The 17,516-nt window shown below is 39.2% G+C and overlaps 1 protein-coding gene across 5 annotated transcripts in view; it reads right to left on the bottom strand.

Moving 5' to 3' along the window:
- Nucleotides 1-17,516, bottom strand: part of LIMA1 (LIM domain and actin binding 1) — a 91,950-nt gene that overhangs the window by 15,887 nt on the left and 58,547 nt on the right. For all 5 annotated transcript variants that reach the window (XM_015470991.3, NM_001192754.1, XM_005206324.5 and 2 more), the window contains exons 5-7: nt 6,192-6,276; nt 5,250-5,398; nt 2,103-2,210 (exon numbers count right to left, since the gene is read on the bottom strand). In XM_015470991.3, coding sequence (XP_015326477.1) covers nt 2,103-2,210; nt 5,250-5,398; nt 6,192-6,276 — 342 coding nt within the window. The remainder of the gene's footprint in view (nt 1-2,102; nt 2,211-5,249; nt 5,399-6,191; nt 6,277-17,516) is intronic.

Here is a 17,516-nt window from a genome sequence, read left to right as displayed (position 1 = left end):
ATTAATCTGAGACCATTTTTCTGTATGCTTACTTTGGTCCAAGTATGTAGTATATCTCATGAGTTCCTGTTGGTATGCTGTCAATGTGTGTGTGTGTGTTGGTTGCTCAGTCATGTCTGACTCCTTGTGACCCCATGGGATTACAGCCAGCCAGGCTCCTCTATCCAATGCTGTCAATACATCTATTTTAAAGACTTATAGTCAAGTAAGTTTGAGAACTATTGCCCTTAACCCATTTTAATCATCTCTTCACCTTTTGTAGAATGGCCTCAAGGGTGTCAAAATGTGTAACAGAAACAATGATTATATGCCTATTAATCAATGTAATAGATTTGAAAGCTCTTTTTCCTCATCTAACTTAACACTTGATCATCATATTGAATGAAAGACCAAAGACCAAAGGTAATGGATTGTCAGAGGAAATGATAAATTCACCTGACATCTATCTTGTTGCTTACTCCAGCTAAGCCATGCATCTAACAATAAATGCATAAAACCTGATTTGCTTAAAATCTTCCCATGGCTTTCCTCTGCTGCAGGACTACACCCATACTTTTAAGGGTTTTTCAAGACCAGTCCTGACCCTCTCCCTTCATCTGTCTCTCACCATTGCCTATATGTACTTCATACTCTTGGTTGGGCTCTCTGGTTTCCAAACCTCTGTTGTGTCTGCCTGGAATACACTTGTTTTTTATAGTCAACTTTCCCCTTATTCACTTGGCCTATTTCCACACATCCTTCAAGATCTAGCTCAGATATCACCTTCTTGAGAAAGTCGGGGTAAGTGTCCTTAGTCCAAGATTCCATGGCCACACATAGCCTTTTCATAACACTTGTTTTGCTGTTTTATGATCGCCAACTTGTTGCACATCTCCCTCCTACTCTGTTAGCTTCCTTGCAGGTAAAAATCACATGGAATGATTTGTTCACATTTAGTTGTTGAGCTCTAACAACTTTAATGGCAGAAAGTGAAGAGGAACTAAAGAGCCTCTTGATGAAGGTGAAAGAGGAGAGTGAAAAAGCTGGCTTAAAACTCAACATTCAAAAAGTAAAGATCATGGTATCCAGTCCTATCACTTCATGGCAAACAGATGAGGAAATAGTGGAAACAGTGTCAGATTTCATTTTCTTGGGCTCCAAAATCAATGTGGACAGTGACTGCAACCATGAAATTAAAAGATGCTTGCTCCTTGGAAGAAAAGCTATGACAAACCTAGACAGCGTATTAAAAAGCAGACATCACTTTGGTGACAAAGGTCCATATAGCCAAAGCTATAGTTTTTCCAGTCGTCATGTACGGATGTGAGAGTCGGACCATAAAGAAGGCTGAGTGCCGAAGAATTGATGCTTTTGAACTGTGGTGCTAGAGAAGACTCTTGAGAGTCCTTTGGACAGCAAGGAGATCAAACCAGTTCAGTCCTAAAGGAAATCAATCCTGAATATTCATTGGAAGGACTGATGCTGAAGCTGAAGCTCCAATACTTTGGTCACCTGATGTGAAGAAATGACTCATTGGAAAAGACCCTGATGCTGGGAAAGACTGAGGGCAAGAGGAGAAGGGGGTGACAGAGGATGAGATGGTTGGATGGCATCACCGACTCAATGGACATGAGTTTGAGCAAACTCCAGGAGATGGTGAAGGCAGGGAAGACTGGCATGCTACAGTTCATGGGGTCACAAAGAGTCAGACACGACTTAGTGACTGAAGAACAAGTTAAGTTCAGCATTGCCTTGCTTAGCGTAGTGCCTAGCTTTCAAAATACTCTGAAGTGAAAGAATAACATTTTCTTACATAAAATGTGTTAAATTAATAACATACAAATAACTTTGAAGATGATATCTCTATTCAAAATAGGTTTTTTAAAAAGTCACTTAAGCATTTGCTGAGCAAAAGAATTTTCCAATGAAGGTTCATTATTTGGTCAGCTATAAGTTGCACAGTTCTCCAACCAAAATTATGTGACCTGCAAAAAAGACAATCTGTCCTGGCAGCTGTTAGCAAATTCCCAGACACTCTACAGCCTAGAGTTGTTTCTAATTTTAAGCAACTAATTTAGAACACATGCTTCCCTGGCAAATGGACATCAGGCTTTTCAACCCACCTTTTCTCCATCTGGGTAGGAGATGCAGACCTCAGGACCTGGGGGCACATTCTCCTTTTGCTCCAATTTATGAGTTTTGATTTCACCACCACTGGCTCTCAACTCATTCTACAAAATAAAAATAGTCTGTGAATTTTTTTTTTAAAGTCTCACAATTCTCTTCATAGCCATCTATTAAATAAACTTGGAATGCTAAAAAAGAAATTCTTTTCCAAGGCTTCAAGTCAAATCAACCCCCTAACTCTCAGAAGCAACACCCATTGACTTGTGAAATGACAAAAGCAGCTTTGTGGACACACACACCTCAGAGTTAAATATTTATACAACTAGTCCAAAACTTGACGCTCATTAGAACACAGACACATCAACGCAGACACACACACCAACCCTCCCCCTCCCACCCTGCTGCCCAGCATACAATACTCTCGTGATTCACTCTTCTAGCAGCACAGCTTGTGGGAATGCAAAGCTGGTGAGTTTTATCAGAAAAGACCATTCTGGAGCAGGGGAAAGGAGGTGCCAAGTGCCAATAATTAAGAAAAGATACTGACCATATATATAAATGCCCGGCCTGGAAAGAAAGACAGGGATGATGCATATATATAAGAATTGAAATTATACTTAATGATACCGTAAAATAGCCTTTTGTTGTGAGACTATCAAAAACATATTTTGGTGGGTTTTTTTTTTTTTGCATAAAATTCATATAGTATACTAAAGACATACCTTATTCTAGTTCTCATAATAGAGCTTCAACATAAAAAAGCAGACGTGAGTCAGAAGGAGTGAGCAAAATCATATTTGTTTTCCTTGCAAAGAACACTTGAGGCAAAATATTAAAATCAACTTTATTACTAGATCCAAAATCAATACAGAGGTAGATGAAAATGGACATTTCCTACCTTTAGCCTACTAGTAATCTAATACCTTTCTTGTTCTTTGTGATTCTTCAGGTATAGGGCGAAAACAATCCATTTATGGCCACAAGGCCAATGAATGGAGTGTCAGTTGGACTGACTGTCTCAGGTGTGAATTCCAGATTAAGGCCCACAGCTCTGGCAGCTAACACTGCAGAACCAACCGTACAACAACCAGAAACTTATTCCTGATCTCGCCTCAAAGCCCAGCCCTCCCTGTAGCGGCCTAAGAAATTCTTTTGGGATGAGACAGAATGTGCTTTTTACAAGAATTCCTTAAGGCTTTTCAACTCTTAAAATTTACAGAGCAGAAGAATCGCAATGTAGAAACTCTCATTAGGAGTTGAAAAAACAGTTACCAAACAGGTTTTTCCACTTAGAGAGTCACCTAGTCGGAATGTTTATAGCAGGAGGTCACTGAGAAGCAGCAAAATCCTGCAAGAGGGAATTAAGCTCCACAGATCATGTTTGCTGTATTTCCTGACCTGCCTTTTAAGAGAAGTCTACATTTGCTTATTTTTTCACACTCCCAATGAATAACAAGCCTGTGATGGCCTACTTCACTACTTATTTACACACATTATCTCTTCTTAAAACTGTAGTGAAAAATCAAGATGAGATTATTCACTGCCCAGAGACTTGGTCTACCAATAAATACTATTGGAAAAGGCATATACTTCATCCTGTGGGGGAAAGAAGGGTCAGTTCCGAGAATACACACTGTGATTTCTAACAGACACTGGTTCAGTCTGCTTGGGAACAAATAAAATCTAATACTATTCTTCCAATTTTATTAGAAAATAATAATCAAGAGATTAATAATTTGTCATTTGAAATCTTAGAAGGAACAGATGTTTGAAAGATACAAATATATGTGTACATGTGTATATATGCGTGTGTACTTATGAATAAATGGCATTTAAAAGGTAACTTCACATAAGCGGTTCTGTTGTGTCCTCCTGCCAGTTAAACCTAGGAAAGCGTAACATGTAAAGATCCTCCATTGTATTAGAATACCACGTTTTTGTGCTTACAGAGTACCTCACCCTCCTATCATTTCTCCCTTTTTTTCTTATCCACTATTCTATTTCTTTAGAAAAGTATTACATCCTAGGAATTAAATATTAAGTGGATCATATGTTGTATGATTTCATTTACGTGAAAGGTCCAGACCCAGAAAATCCATAAAAACAGACAGTGGATTAGGGGTTGCTAGGGGATAAGGAAAGTGTAGAATTGGGAGTCACTGAACGGGGATGGGTTTCTTTTGGTGGTGATGGAGAAGTTTTAGAGTTAGACAGTGGTGATGGTTGTACAACCTTGGGAATATATTAAAATTCACTGAATTGCATATTTTAAAATGGTGATTTTTATGTCAGGTGAATTATATATGAATAAAAATTGCAGAAAAATGTCCCATCCCACATTAATGTTGAATATATTCAATATTTCTCTCCAGTGTTCTCCCTTTCTCCTCTCAAAGACAAAAATAAGTGTTTATATTAAAACTAATAAAATACTACTTTTTTTTTTTTTGGCCACTATGCAGCTTGTGGGATCTTAGTTCCCGGACCAGAGACTGAACCTGGGTCCTTGGCAGTGAAAGCACTGAGTTTAACCACTGAACTGCTAGGGAACTCCCCCAAACACTACTTCTTTAACAACAAGATTAAGAAGAGACAGGAAAATTCTCAATGGTATTACTGATGGTAACATCACCAAAGAAAAGGTGGGTGGGGATAAGGCCTAGGAAAACAAAGTCAGAACATGGTAAGGATTAGAAATGAAGCTGCTGCCGCTGCCGCCGCTGCTAAGTCACTTCAGTCGTGTCTGACTCTGTGCGACCCCACAGACGGCAGCCCAACAGGCTCCGCCGTCCCTGGGATTCTCCAGGGAAGAATACTGGAGTGGGTTGCCATTTCCTTCTCCAATGCTTGAAAGTGAAAAGTGAAAGTGAAGTCGCTCAGTCGTGTCCAACTCTTCGCGACCCCATAGACTGTAGCCTACCAGGCTCCTCAGTCCATGGGATTCTCCAGGCAAGAGTACTGGAGTGGGTTGCCATTGCCTTCTCCACAAATGAAGCTAGGGTAGGATTTATGTGAAGAGAGAATGGCTGGATCCCAGGAAGAAGCCAGGGCTCACAGGTCAGGGTGTGGGAGACATTTCTAGTTCCCATGGTCAGTGACCATTTGCTAGATGAGTGAATGAATGAATGATGCCGAACACGTACTGTATAGCTCGAAGAACTGCTTTGCTTGGACACAGCTGCCTGGTACTTGGCCATTCGATCCTTTATGGAGGTTTCTGACAGGCGTGGAAATTCTAGATTTCGCCTACTCTCTCTTTTCTCTGAGTTGAGTGCTGAAGATGACAGCTGACCTGCAAGCATGCAAACAATATGCTTTATTAGAAAATAAATGTGATTTGAATGATTTCAAGATTCTAAATTTTAGGCTATTGTAGAATCAACCTACTCTGTTTAAAAATAAAATTTAAAAAAAAAAATTAAAAAAATAAAGTAAAAAAAAAAGAATACAAAGAAGGAAATCAGGATTGTAACTGTTATTTACAAGGCAACACTCACTCATTTTGCCAACATTAAGAGGAGACTGCTAACCATTATTGAGCGTTACATATTTTTAAATTTTGGATTTATTTAACATGTGAAAAAATTAGATCACAATGCCATTTTAATTTGTATTTCTTTGATTCCTAGGAGGCTGATGGTTTTCCTATATTCATTGATTTTATTTTTTCTTTTGTGAAGTGCCTGTATATGCCCCCTTCAAAACATAATAATTCCTCTCTCAAGGTGTTATGTTAGTATCAGCAATATAGGATAATCAGCAATCTTGACAGGGGATAATGTCCATCCATGGAAGCCCTCAGGTCCTAGACAACCATGGAGCCAAAACTGTTGGTAATGGTGCTTCCCTTACAATCCTGCAAAATGACTCTCTGGTTAACACAGGTTATCACTGACAAAGATGAATTAAAAACACAGAGAAGCTATTTGGAGAGAGCAATCAGATTTGGGAATGACTTGTATATAACAGCCTTCCCTTTAATTTGTACCGCTCTTCCTTTAAAAGCATCAGCTTTGAGGTCAAAGGGTATTGCTACTAATGAGTACTTCCTAGAAAACTTTCCACACGTGGAACTCTCTGCTTACCTGGGCCTATTTCCAAGTCATCCAGAGAATAGCTATTTTCAGACATCTTCCTTCCACCTGCACTTCGGCTTTGGCCCCGAGGAATCTGAAAAACAAAAACCAGCAATAAGTTTTGTAGCAAGGATGGGAATTTTTTTTTTTTTTTTTGAGGATGGGGAAATCTTGATGCAATGCTCAAAACGGAGGCCTGCAAATCTCCTTTAGAAGTAAAATACAGAAGAGATTGGATTTTATATTAGTTTTTATATACCACAGAATGTGTTTTTAGTGTTATAAATATCAAGCACTACATATTCACAGGTGCCCAGGGGAAAATAAGTAACTCTATATAGGTAATGCATTCTGCAAAAGATTTCTGCCTAACCACCTTAACCAGAAAGCCTCGGAATTTAACAGTCATTGGAATGGAATACTCATGTTTCAGATGAAAATGACATGTCTCTCCAAACTGTCAAGTCCTGATGGCAGTATCTGTGGTTGGCTTTCTCCATCCCAGTTTATCCCTGTTCTTGCTGACTGGTTCATGTCTTCATCATCTTTTTCCTGGACTACTGCGTGACCTTTCTAACTGGTTCCTCTGTCTTCCAATGAGGTATCTATGATGCTGCCATTATCCCAAGTAAAACAAAATAATTATCCCCAAACATAAATCTATGTTATTCTCTTATTCAAAATTCTTTAAGGATTCCTAATCACTCTGTGAATTAAATCTAAAGTGCTTAGTATGTCAGAGAAGATCAGTTCCAAATCTGGTCCCTTCTTACCCCCTGGGTATTCTCTTCCTCATCCTTTACTCTCCAGGAAAAGCAAATTGCTGGGAGGTCCCTGATATTGTAAATGAGTTTCCTCCACCTGGATTATGCTTATCCTTCCATTGTCCAGCAATGCCTGTTCCTTCAAGACTCGGTGTAAGCTAAGCTAGTGGTCCCCAACCTTTTTGGCACCACGGACTGATTTCATGGAAGACAATTCTTCCATGGACCAGGGGTTGGGGGGGATGGTTTCAGGATGATTCAAGTGCATTACATTTATTGTGTACTTTATTTCTAATCTACTGTTGCCACTGATCTGATCGGTCCATAGCCCAGAGGTTGGTGCCCCCTGAGCTGAGCAAATTCCCTCTGATCTAATACCTCTCCTCCATAAATCTAAGTAGCCCTTCCTTTGTTCCCAAGGACGTGGTTCCCATCACAATGCTTATCAAATTGTTGCGCATTCCTATTCTGGACTGGAAGCTTATTGAGGGCACAGACAAGCTTTTATTTTTTAAACAGAAAAGTGAAAGGTACAGATCTTTTTAAAAATAAAGTATTCCTATGAGTCCCATAAATTACTACATTTATATCTCTCATATTTAGGGTAGGTCTATAAATAAAATTCCAAATTATACTTTTAAGGCTGGAAAAGTAACTCAAGAGAAAGCCTGAATGTCAAAGGATGTTCCTAGACATAATACACAGAGAGTATGTTATGTTTATTCAGCTTGCAATGAGAGTCTTCAAGCAGATTCCTATCGAAATATCAATTTATTTCCAGATAACTTGATGTAGGAAAGATATCTGAAATCCAATATGACAGAACACAAGAGTAAAACATTTAGCAGCCTTCTGAATTCAACATTAGTAAATAATTATTAAACCTTTAAGTTCAGTGGACTAATCAAACAACAATAAAGTTTAAGACAGTGAACTATCCCTTTTTTAAGTCCCCATGCTCCCCCTTGGTGGAGAAGGTGATGGCACCCCACTCCAGTACTCTTGCCTGGAAAATCCCATTGACGGAGGAGCCTGGTAGGCTGCAGTCCATGGGGTCGCTAAGAGTCTGGCACGACTGAGTGACTTCACTTTCACTTTTCACTTTCATGCATTGGAGAAGGAAATGGCAACCCACTCTAGCGTTCTTGCCTGGAGAATCCCAGGGACGGGGGAGCCTGGTGGGCTGCTTTCTACGGGGTCGCACAGAGTCAGACACGACTGAAGCGACTTAGCAGCAGTCGCAGCTCCCCCTTGGAGATAGGAAATATGCCATGTCAGAAATCAGAGCCAAGGATTTGGTTTACTTATGTCCTACCAATAAGACTATCTCTTCTTGGGACTTCCATAGTGGTCCAGTGGTTCAGAATCCGCCTACCAATGCAGGGGACATGGGTTCGATTCCTGGTCTGGGAAGATCCCACATGCCACAAAACAACTAAGCCTTGTGAACCACAACGACTGAGCTCACACGCCTAGAACCTATGCTCTGCAAGAGGAGAAGCCAGCATGTGGCAAGGAAGGGTAGCCCCCGCTTGCTGGAACTAAAGAAAGCCATGGGCAGCAACAAAGACCCAGTGCAGCCAAAAATAAAATTAATTCATTATTTTAGAAAAAGAATATTGTTTCTTGCAAATTTAATATACATTTAATGTACTTCATCTCCAAGTCAGCTTTGCCATGTACATTATTTGTTGAATCTATTTTTTTTTTAAAAAGCAATAGCAACTCTAACCTTGCCACATCGTACTCAGGTCAGCAGCACCATCAGTCACATCCACATGACTCCTATGATGCAAACATTCTTGTTCTGGGAGCAGCCCACCATTTGGAAATGAAGGTCATCAGCCAAAATGAAAAGATAAGTTTGGCAGAATACTCTTCATCCACATCTTTTTGTTTTTAAAACATTTTTCATTTGCAGAGAGTTAGAGTAAAGGAAATTCCAAAGATTTATTCCAAATGCTGCTGCACTGTAAGATGATCATTATAAAAACTAAAATTTTCAGGGCTCAAATAGGGAGAGAGCTTGGAAATATACTTAAAAAAAAAAAAGGAACAGGTTTTGCACTCTTAACACTGGAGCGATATTTCAAATATTTACATTCTGTCAAAGGTAAAGTTCAAGCCTAATTCCAAGAGTATGTGTTACACGTTGCAGCCTGCTAGGAGTTCAGTCTTCTGTCTGTGCTTGTAGCCATGTGGGACGTTCTGACACTAGTGTTATTGAGAGCAAGACCATTTCGAACCAGCATACATGCTGGGCTAGGTTCTTTGGTTTTAGATGCATAAAATCTCCCATCTTTTGCTACCTTTTAATTTAAATCTTTGGGTTAAATAAAGTAAGAGCCTTTCTCCCCCCTCACTCTCAAAAGTGAGTGAGGATGGTTCATCCTCATGAGGATATCAGTACTCTGAATTATTTTCTTTCAACTACTAAAAAAGTGAATATGCAAAGTCATTTGCTATTAGAGAAAAATAGAAAAACGTCCCTGGAAATCAAAGTTATTCTGACATCGGTTCTGAGGAGGAATACAACTTGGAGGTAAGATGGCTTTTTAAAAATTTAAAACAAAATTTTTTGGCCACGCAGCATGTGGGATCTTAGTTCTCTGACCATGGATCAAACCTGCACCCCCTGCATTGGAAGCATGGAATCTTAACCCCTGGACCGCCAGGGAAGTCCATGGGATGGCTTTTAATGAGCTCCTAGGTGAAGCACTAAGCATTTCTTTCAATATCTTTCCACCTCCAAACCACTCAAAGAATGACAAGATCTCTATATATGAAATTAACACAATATTGCAAATCAACTACACTTAAAAATAAAAACCCAAACCCCAAGATCTCAAATGCATTTACTATTAATTTATGATCTTCATTTTACAAGTGGTCATCTGAGGTTCAGGAAGAAGGAGGAGTTTCCTCCAATATTTCTCAAGGAAAGTAAAGGAACACACACACACACACACACACACACACACACACACACAGGAACTCTGATAGTGAAATACTCTTCTGTAACACATTTTTATCACATTTCACTTTCTTTTATTCACATGCCTGAGGGAGCCTTAATTGTCATACTCGGTTAAGAGAAGAGAGAAAAGGTAAGGTGCTTTAAGACTTTCTGGCATTTCCTCAATCTTGGCCTCACCCCACCCTACAAGTCCTCCTTTCTGTCAGGTGACTGCAGTAACTCTCGTTAGTGTGACCACCCCTTAAATATTTCCTTTGAATCTATAAACCAAATGCATCCACATTTACCAATAAGAAAATAAGAGTCTGGGGCTTTTAGCCAGCAGTCTATAGAATTTGTTTTCTCTGGAGTTTTCTTTAGAAATAAAGTTAGGCCCCAAATGTCAAATAAAAAGCAGGATTTCCTGTCCTGGGTACCCCTATTTTCAGGAAAAATTCTCTTTAAAACTTGATTCTCAACATTTTATTGAGAGCTACTTCCTTCAACCTTTCAACTCTGACCTTCCTTCAGACTCTTTCATCCTTCCAAAGTCAACGGTGGAAGATGGACGCCTTTTAGGGAAAAATGGGAACTATGCATGGAGATTATAGGGTGTAGATAAAACCTGGACTTAATTTCTCAAAATACTGAGAGATAAACATTTCCTTCTTCAAGAGCTCTAGTAGAAAAAAAAAAATAGCTCATTTAAGTAAAAGCTACACATAGAAGGAGCACTTGTCTCCAGAGGGATTTCTCTCTCTCTCTCTCTTTATAGAGAGAGAGAGAGAGAGAGACAGTTTTTTTTTCGGCCATGCCACGTAGCTTGTGGGTTCTAGTTTCCAACTAGAGTGAACGTGGGCCATGGCAGTGAAAGCCTCAAATGCTAACCCCTAGACCACCAGGGAACTCCCATATTTTGTATTTCTAAGTGTTCTACAAAAATTATGCATTTCTCTTATAATTAAAAAAAAGGAAAGGAAGGAGAGATAATACTTCATATTTATTAAATTAACATAAATATTTAAGAATGATAAAACCAAATGCTGATGAGGAACTGGTGAGGAATTGAATATGTCCTTAGATTGTGTTGCTGCTAAGTCACTTCAGTCGTGGCCGACTCTGTGTGACCCCATGGATGGCAGCCTACCAGGCTCCCCCGTCCCTGGGATTCTCCAGGCAAGAACACTGGAGTGGGTTGCCATTTCCTTCTCCAATGCATGAAAGTGTTAGCACTGTTAAATAATATAATCTTTGATAATAAGCTAAAAATATGCAAGAAGAATGTTCAATGAATTATGTCTTTTGACCATGGTAACACCATTCAATAATATGGCTCCCCTACCAACTAAAAATAAAATGTTTCTGCCAAGATGTTTAGAGCTTTTTAATTAGGCTGGAAAAGAATCTAATTACTGGGGAATGATTAAAATGTATAATTAAATAACCTATTGCTGTGAAAGGATAACTACATGAACTAGGAAGGTACAAAGGAAGGTGTATATAAAAAAGACCAAACCAAAGATAAAGAACACAAAACAGAGCACACGGTACCTAAAACTATGTAAAATCTAGTTATGCAATGATAAAGATTTCACTGTGCACAAATGTGTGCACAGTTGGTAAAGGTTACTCTTTTTTCAAAGATATTTGACTTTTTCTGGTTTACCCTGTGTATGATTGCTCATACAACTAATTTATATAAGAAAAACACACCTACCAAACCCACAGCCTTCTAAGTCAAGAGTTTTAGTACAGATCTCTTACATTCCAATGTACTTCTCTTCATTGCCCTGATGTCTTTTATTCAGTAAAAAGACTATAAAATGTAAAAAGAGGGACTTCCCCGGTGGTCCAGTGGTTAAGAATTCACCTGTCAATGCAGGGGACACAGGTTCCATTCCTGGTCCATGAAGATTCCACATGCAGTGGAGCAAGAAAGCCCATGTGCCACAACTACTGAGCTGGTGTGCCTAGAGCCATGCTCTGCAACAAGAGGAGCCACTGCAATGAGAAGCCCGCACAGCACAAAGAGTAGACCCTGCTCACCGCAACTAGAGAAAGTCCCCGCGCAGCAAAGGAGACCCAGGGCAGCCAAAAGAATAAATACATAAATAATTTTTTTTAATGTAAAAAGAAGACAGATATGAGTTGAAGTCTTTGAGAAGACAGCTGTTAATATGTTTTAATTTTTTCCTGGTTTCCTTGGATTGCAAAAATATGTAAGGCCAGATGTTTTTATCCAATAAATAGCTACTATAACATCCATGAAGACAGTGTTTATGGCAGAAGTGGTAGTACTACACTATTTCAGTTTTTGTTCTGACATTAAGTAGCTACATGATACTGGGTCATTAAAAAAAAAAAATCAGTTAATTTCTCTTATGTAAGCTGTTCCCATCTGTAAAACAGGGGTTTTAATACCCTAACTGCCTGAGAACAATGAGCTGAATTAAACAACCTTTTACAATCACTTATATCAATAGTTCTAGGATTTATGTCAACAATCTTGATAGGGATTTCTCACTCATTGTAATTAATCAATGAATTAGAAGGCTAGAGGAAATGATTAATAAATTCATCTGGATACACACCTGTGTTGCTTTATCCAAAAGTGAGTCCAATAGTATAAAGAAAAGGTAATTTTGGGGGACAAATGGTGTCTTTCTGGCCCCCCCAAACTCTAATGTAGCCAATATTGCTTAGAGAATGTTCGAGTCCTCTGATACTACTTTTCAACAAGTTTTATTTTAATGGAACTGAATAGAAACCAGTAAGTAGTTAACTGGCATGAAAGTAAGCAGAAAAGCGATGCCTGGTCTCTAACTGACACATCAAGGACAGCCACTTAGGATAACAAACAGATCAGGATTCCCTGACTGGCATTTCTATACCTGAATCTGTTACTATCTTACCACAAAAGACCAAAGATTTATTCAGAGGTACTAATTAAGGATAAATAAAATTTAATCTGTGCTTAGTAGGGGGTCTTTACAAGAAATATACTTCTAAAAAAAAGAAAGAAAGAAATATACTGTTATGCATGCTAAGCCGCTTCAGTCCTGTCCGACTCTGTGCGACCCTGTGGACTGTAGCCTGCCAGGTTCCTCTGTCCCCGGTATTCTCCAGGCAAGGATACTGGAATGGGTTGGCAGACCCACCTCCAAACACCTTCCAGACCCAGTGATCAAAACTGCATCTCTTACATCTCCTGAAGTGGCAGGCAGATTCTTTACCATTAGTGCCACTTGGGAAAGCCCAATAGAGAGGTCAATCAAAATAACACTAAGAACTTAAATTGAATGGATGAAGGGATAAAAAAGATATGGTATATGTACACAATGGAATACTACTCAGCCACAAAAAGAACAAAATTTTGCCATCTGCAGAAACATGGATGGACTTAAAGGGTATTATGCTAAGTGAAATACATGGGATGGAGAAAGATAAATACTGCATGATATTACTTACATGTAGAGTCTAAAAAATACAACAAACTAATGAATATAACAAAAAAAAGAAGCAGACACAGATATAGAGAGCAAACTAGTAGTTACTAGTGAGGAGAGGAAAGGGGGAAGGAGTAATATAGGGCTAGGGGAGTAAAAGGTACAAACTATTAGATATAAAATAATATAGAAGGATATATTACCACACAGGGAATATAGCCAATATTTTATAATAACTAAAAATAGAGTATTGGCTTCCCAGGTGGCGGTGGTAGTAAAGAATCCACTTGCCAGGGTAGGAGATGTAAGAGACACAGATTTGATCCCTGGGTTGGGAAGATGGAGACGGGCATGACAACCCACTCCAGTATTCTTGCCTGGAGAATCCCATGGACAGAGGAGCCTGGCGGGCTATAGTCCATTGGGTCGCAAAGAGTCAGACGTGACTGAAGCAACTTAGCATGCATAAATGGAGTATAACTTTTAAAACTTGTGAATCACTATATTGTACACCTGTAGCTTATGTTGTATTCTTTCAATTAAAAAAAAATGTTATATTAAAGAAACAATATAGAGGGGAGAAAAATAACAGAGCAAAATCACATCTCAAAACTACACAGCTATAAACTGTAGGTGAACACAACAAATCAGCAAAAAATAAATCAGTTTTAATAGGATATATGAAAAAGACAGTATTATAGAAAAACAAAGATAATTCTTGTACTTATTTAACAAAACCAGTTATCTACATTCAAAACACTAGCAATGTATTGCTGATAAGCAAAAGATATATTCCCCTACTCTAGGGTGACTATATTAGACCCCACAGTGATATTGAGTTAGCTATTCAAATCCCTTTCCTCCCTAAACCCATCTTAAAATTATGACTTACCGATACTCAATTAATACCAAATATGAACATCCTCAGAATTGTGTTCCTCTGGGAATATAATTCCAAATAATTTACTTAAACCACTAAACCAAGCAGAAGAAAAACTTTATTAAAATAACATTAAGTAGATAAGAGAACACATGTAATTATTAGCCCAGAGAGGAGAAAATAAAACATTATGGATACTTTTTACAACAATGCAGGGATTCCCTATGGACAACTACCCATTCTTTGAGAAAGCAAACATAAATTGTTTCTCTGATGTAGTTTACAGATCAGTCGGCTCTGGATAAATAGTTGATGAACAGATCACACTTGAGTTTGGAAGTCTTCTTTTCTAAAGAAGGTGCTCCACTACATCAGCACATGAACACTGCTATGTACTAGTGTTACGTAAAACTAAACAAAACACAAATGTCACTTCCAGGAACTTAGAAGAAGGGAAACCACAAAAATGTTGGACTGTTTGAAGAAAGATGGTTTTACTCTTACATTAACAAGTGCAACTTTTGTTGGCATTTTGATGCCAGCCATACACAGGATAATCCTGGTGATTAGAAGGGCAGAAATTATAAGGGAAGTTGATGAGCTTAGGAGTCTAAGGAGAGAAACAGCAGAGAAGTGACAAGGTTGATGGGACATGGGAAACTTCCGTTTTAATTGAGATATTTCTACTGTAGCTGTTTTGTCTTTGTAGTATAAAACAATACAATTAACTGAAAGCATTAAAGTATACCATGAATAACAGGGAAAAAAGGATAAAGGGGACAATTTTTGCCCTAATGATTTTAATTTTACTTATCATCACTTTCTCTCTCTCTTTTTTTTGGGGGGGGGGTGGGCGCTGTGCAGCATGTGGGCTCTCCAACTGGGGATCGAACCCTGGCCCCCTGCAGTGGAAGCATGGAATCTTAACCACTGGACCACCAGGGATTTCCCCACCATTATTTTCTCATTACTACCTCCTATCCTTGGTTAGCCCCCAAAGAGCAAATGCGTGAGTGTGTTTATGTGTTCTAGAAAATAGAGATTTTTGGTGAGGAGGCATTCTCTTTTTTTCTCTTCTTTGCTTTACCTAACTCCTCTCCTAGAAGAGGGAAACACTGCAAGGAAGAAGCAGTAGTCAGAACTTACGTAGAAGAATCAAGAGATGTCCATATTCAAGCTTTATTTTCTTGCATCACAACTAATTGGTTTAATCTTGACCCAAGCAAAAGATAGGATTTTAATTAGGTTATGAAGGTAGAAATATACTTTCCAATTATTTGGTCTTTATTCTCCTATCCAAGGATTTGTGTGAAACAAATAAGTTAGGAACCAAATAGAAATAAGTGAGACTTAAGGAGCCTGTCACATGCTCCTTACATGGTTTGGTCATTTGAATAACTGCATCATGACCTTTGAAGATTATGAATTCAAATGTCAACATGATGATGACTGAATAGCTGCTTGATCAGCTTTTTCATAAAAGGCTACCTAAAACCCAGATCAACATACACATCCAGTTAGGGATGTGAAGCCACACTTAGTGTATGCCACCAGGGAGGGCTTCTCTTTCCTCATACTGATAGGTTACACTAATCCATCCACTGCTCATTTGCAGTAGGAATTAGAACTATCATGTTCAACTAAACCACCTGACTTAAATAACCTATCTATTCACTAAAAGTAGAGGAAAAGTCATCAGTTGTCATTATTTATAAGTTGAGATCTAAGCTTCTTTTCTCCTTTTTATTAAATAAACACTAAGAGTCAAGCATTGGGTTGACCACTGGGAGATAAAGGAAACATTACTTTGAAAGAATTATATAGACTGGGAAGTATACAAATTCACACAGACTATTAAAGAAGCATGATAAAAGTGGCCAAAGAGAAGTAAGATATTCTACAGGATGGTCAGGAGGGTGAAGGTAATTTCATATGGTAAAAAACTGAGGTAAGTTCTCATAGTATTAATAGACCTTGATGAGTAAGATTTCAAAAGGTAGAAGTTAGGGGAAAGACATGACTAGTTTAAAATGAGGAGTAATCCAGGGTTTGAGTACTAGATTAGCTGTATGTCTGTGTATTAGTTGCTTAGTCGTGCCTGACTCTTTACCACCCCATGGACTATGCCTGCCAGGCTCCTCTGTCCATGGAATTCTCCAGGCAAGCATACTGAAGTGGATTGGCATTCCCTTCTCCAGCAGACCTTCCTGATCCAGGGATCGAACCTAGGTCTCCTGCATTGCAGGCAAGTTCTTTACCATCTGAGCTTAGCTGCTGCTGCTGCTAAGTAGCTTCAGTCGTGTCCGACTCTGTGCGACCCCATAGACGGCAGCCCACCAGGCTCCCCCATCCCTGGGATTCTCCAGGCAAGAACACTGGAGTGGGTTGCCATTTCCTTCTCCAATGCATGAAAGTGAAAAGTGAAGTCGCTTCAGTCGTGTCCGACTCCTAGCGACCCCATGGACTGCAGCCTTCCAGGCTCCTCCATCCATGGGATTTGCCAGGCAAGAGTACTGGAGTCGGGTGCCATTGCCTTCTTCGTGAGCTTAGCTAGGAGATTGGAAAGGTGGGTTTAGATCAGACTGTGGAAGACTCAAATATTAAATATGGATTTATTTTGAGACATCAAAAGTTTCTGATCAAGGGAATAGCATGATTTACAACTATGCTTAGAAAAATAAATAGCAACAGTGTAGAGGATGAAAGGAAAGAAAAAAAGGAGAGGCCAATAGGCAAGGTTGCAGCAATACCACAAGGCAAGATATAATAAGGCTAAACTGGAAGGCAATGGCACCCTACTCCAGTACTCTTGCTTGGAAAATCCCATGGATGGAGGAGCCTGGTAGGCTGCAGTCCAAGGGGTCGCTAAGAGTCGGACATGACTGAGCAACTTCACTTTCACTTTTCACTTTCATGCATTGGAGAAGAAAATGGCAACCCACTCCAGTGTTCTTGCCTGGAGAATCCCAGGGACGGGGGAGCCTGGTGGGCTGCCGTCTATGGGGTCGCACAGAGTCAGACACGACTGAAGTGACTTTGCAGCACAGAACTAGATGTGGGACCTCTTGGAGAGAATGGCCCATATAGAGAGATGTGTAGACTTATTTAGATGGCTTAGTAAGTGACTGGCTGAGAAGAGGCAGGCAAAAAGAACTGATCCCAAACTTTATACAACAGGAAATGTGGTGAAGGGTAACACACTAAGAGAGGACAACAGGGGTTAGAGCAGGTTTTGGTTGGAAAGATAATGGATTCTTTTTTAGTTTTCTTGAAATCGAGTGCTTTAGT

This window comes from Bos taurus, chromosome 5 (assembly GCF_002263795.3).
Source record: "Bos taurus isolate L1 Dominette 01449 registration number 42190680 breed Hereford chromosome 5, ARS-UCD2.0, whole genome shotgun sequence".
Classification (NCBI taxonomy): domain Eukaryota; kingdom Metazoa; phylum Chordata; class Mammalia; order Artiodactyla; family Bovidae; genus Bos; species Bos taurus.
The sequence above is the reverse complement of the archived record's forward strand: the minus strand, read 5'-3'. Positions and strand labels throughout refer to the sequence as shown.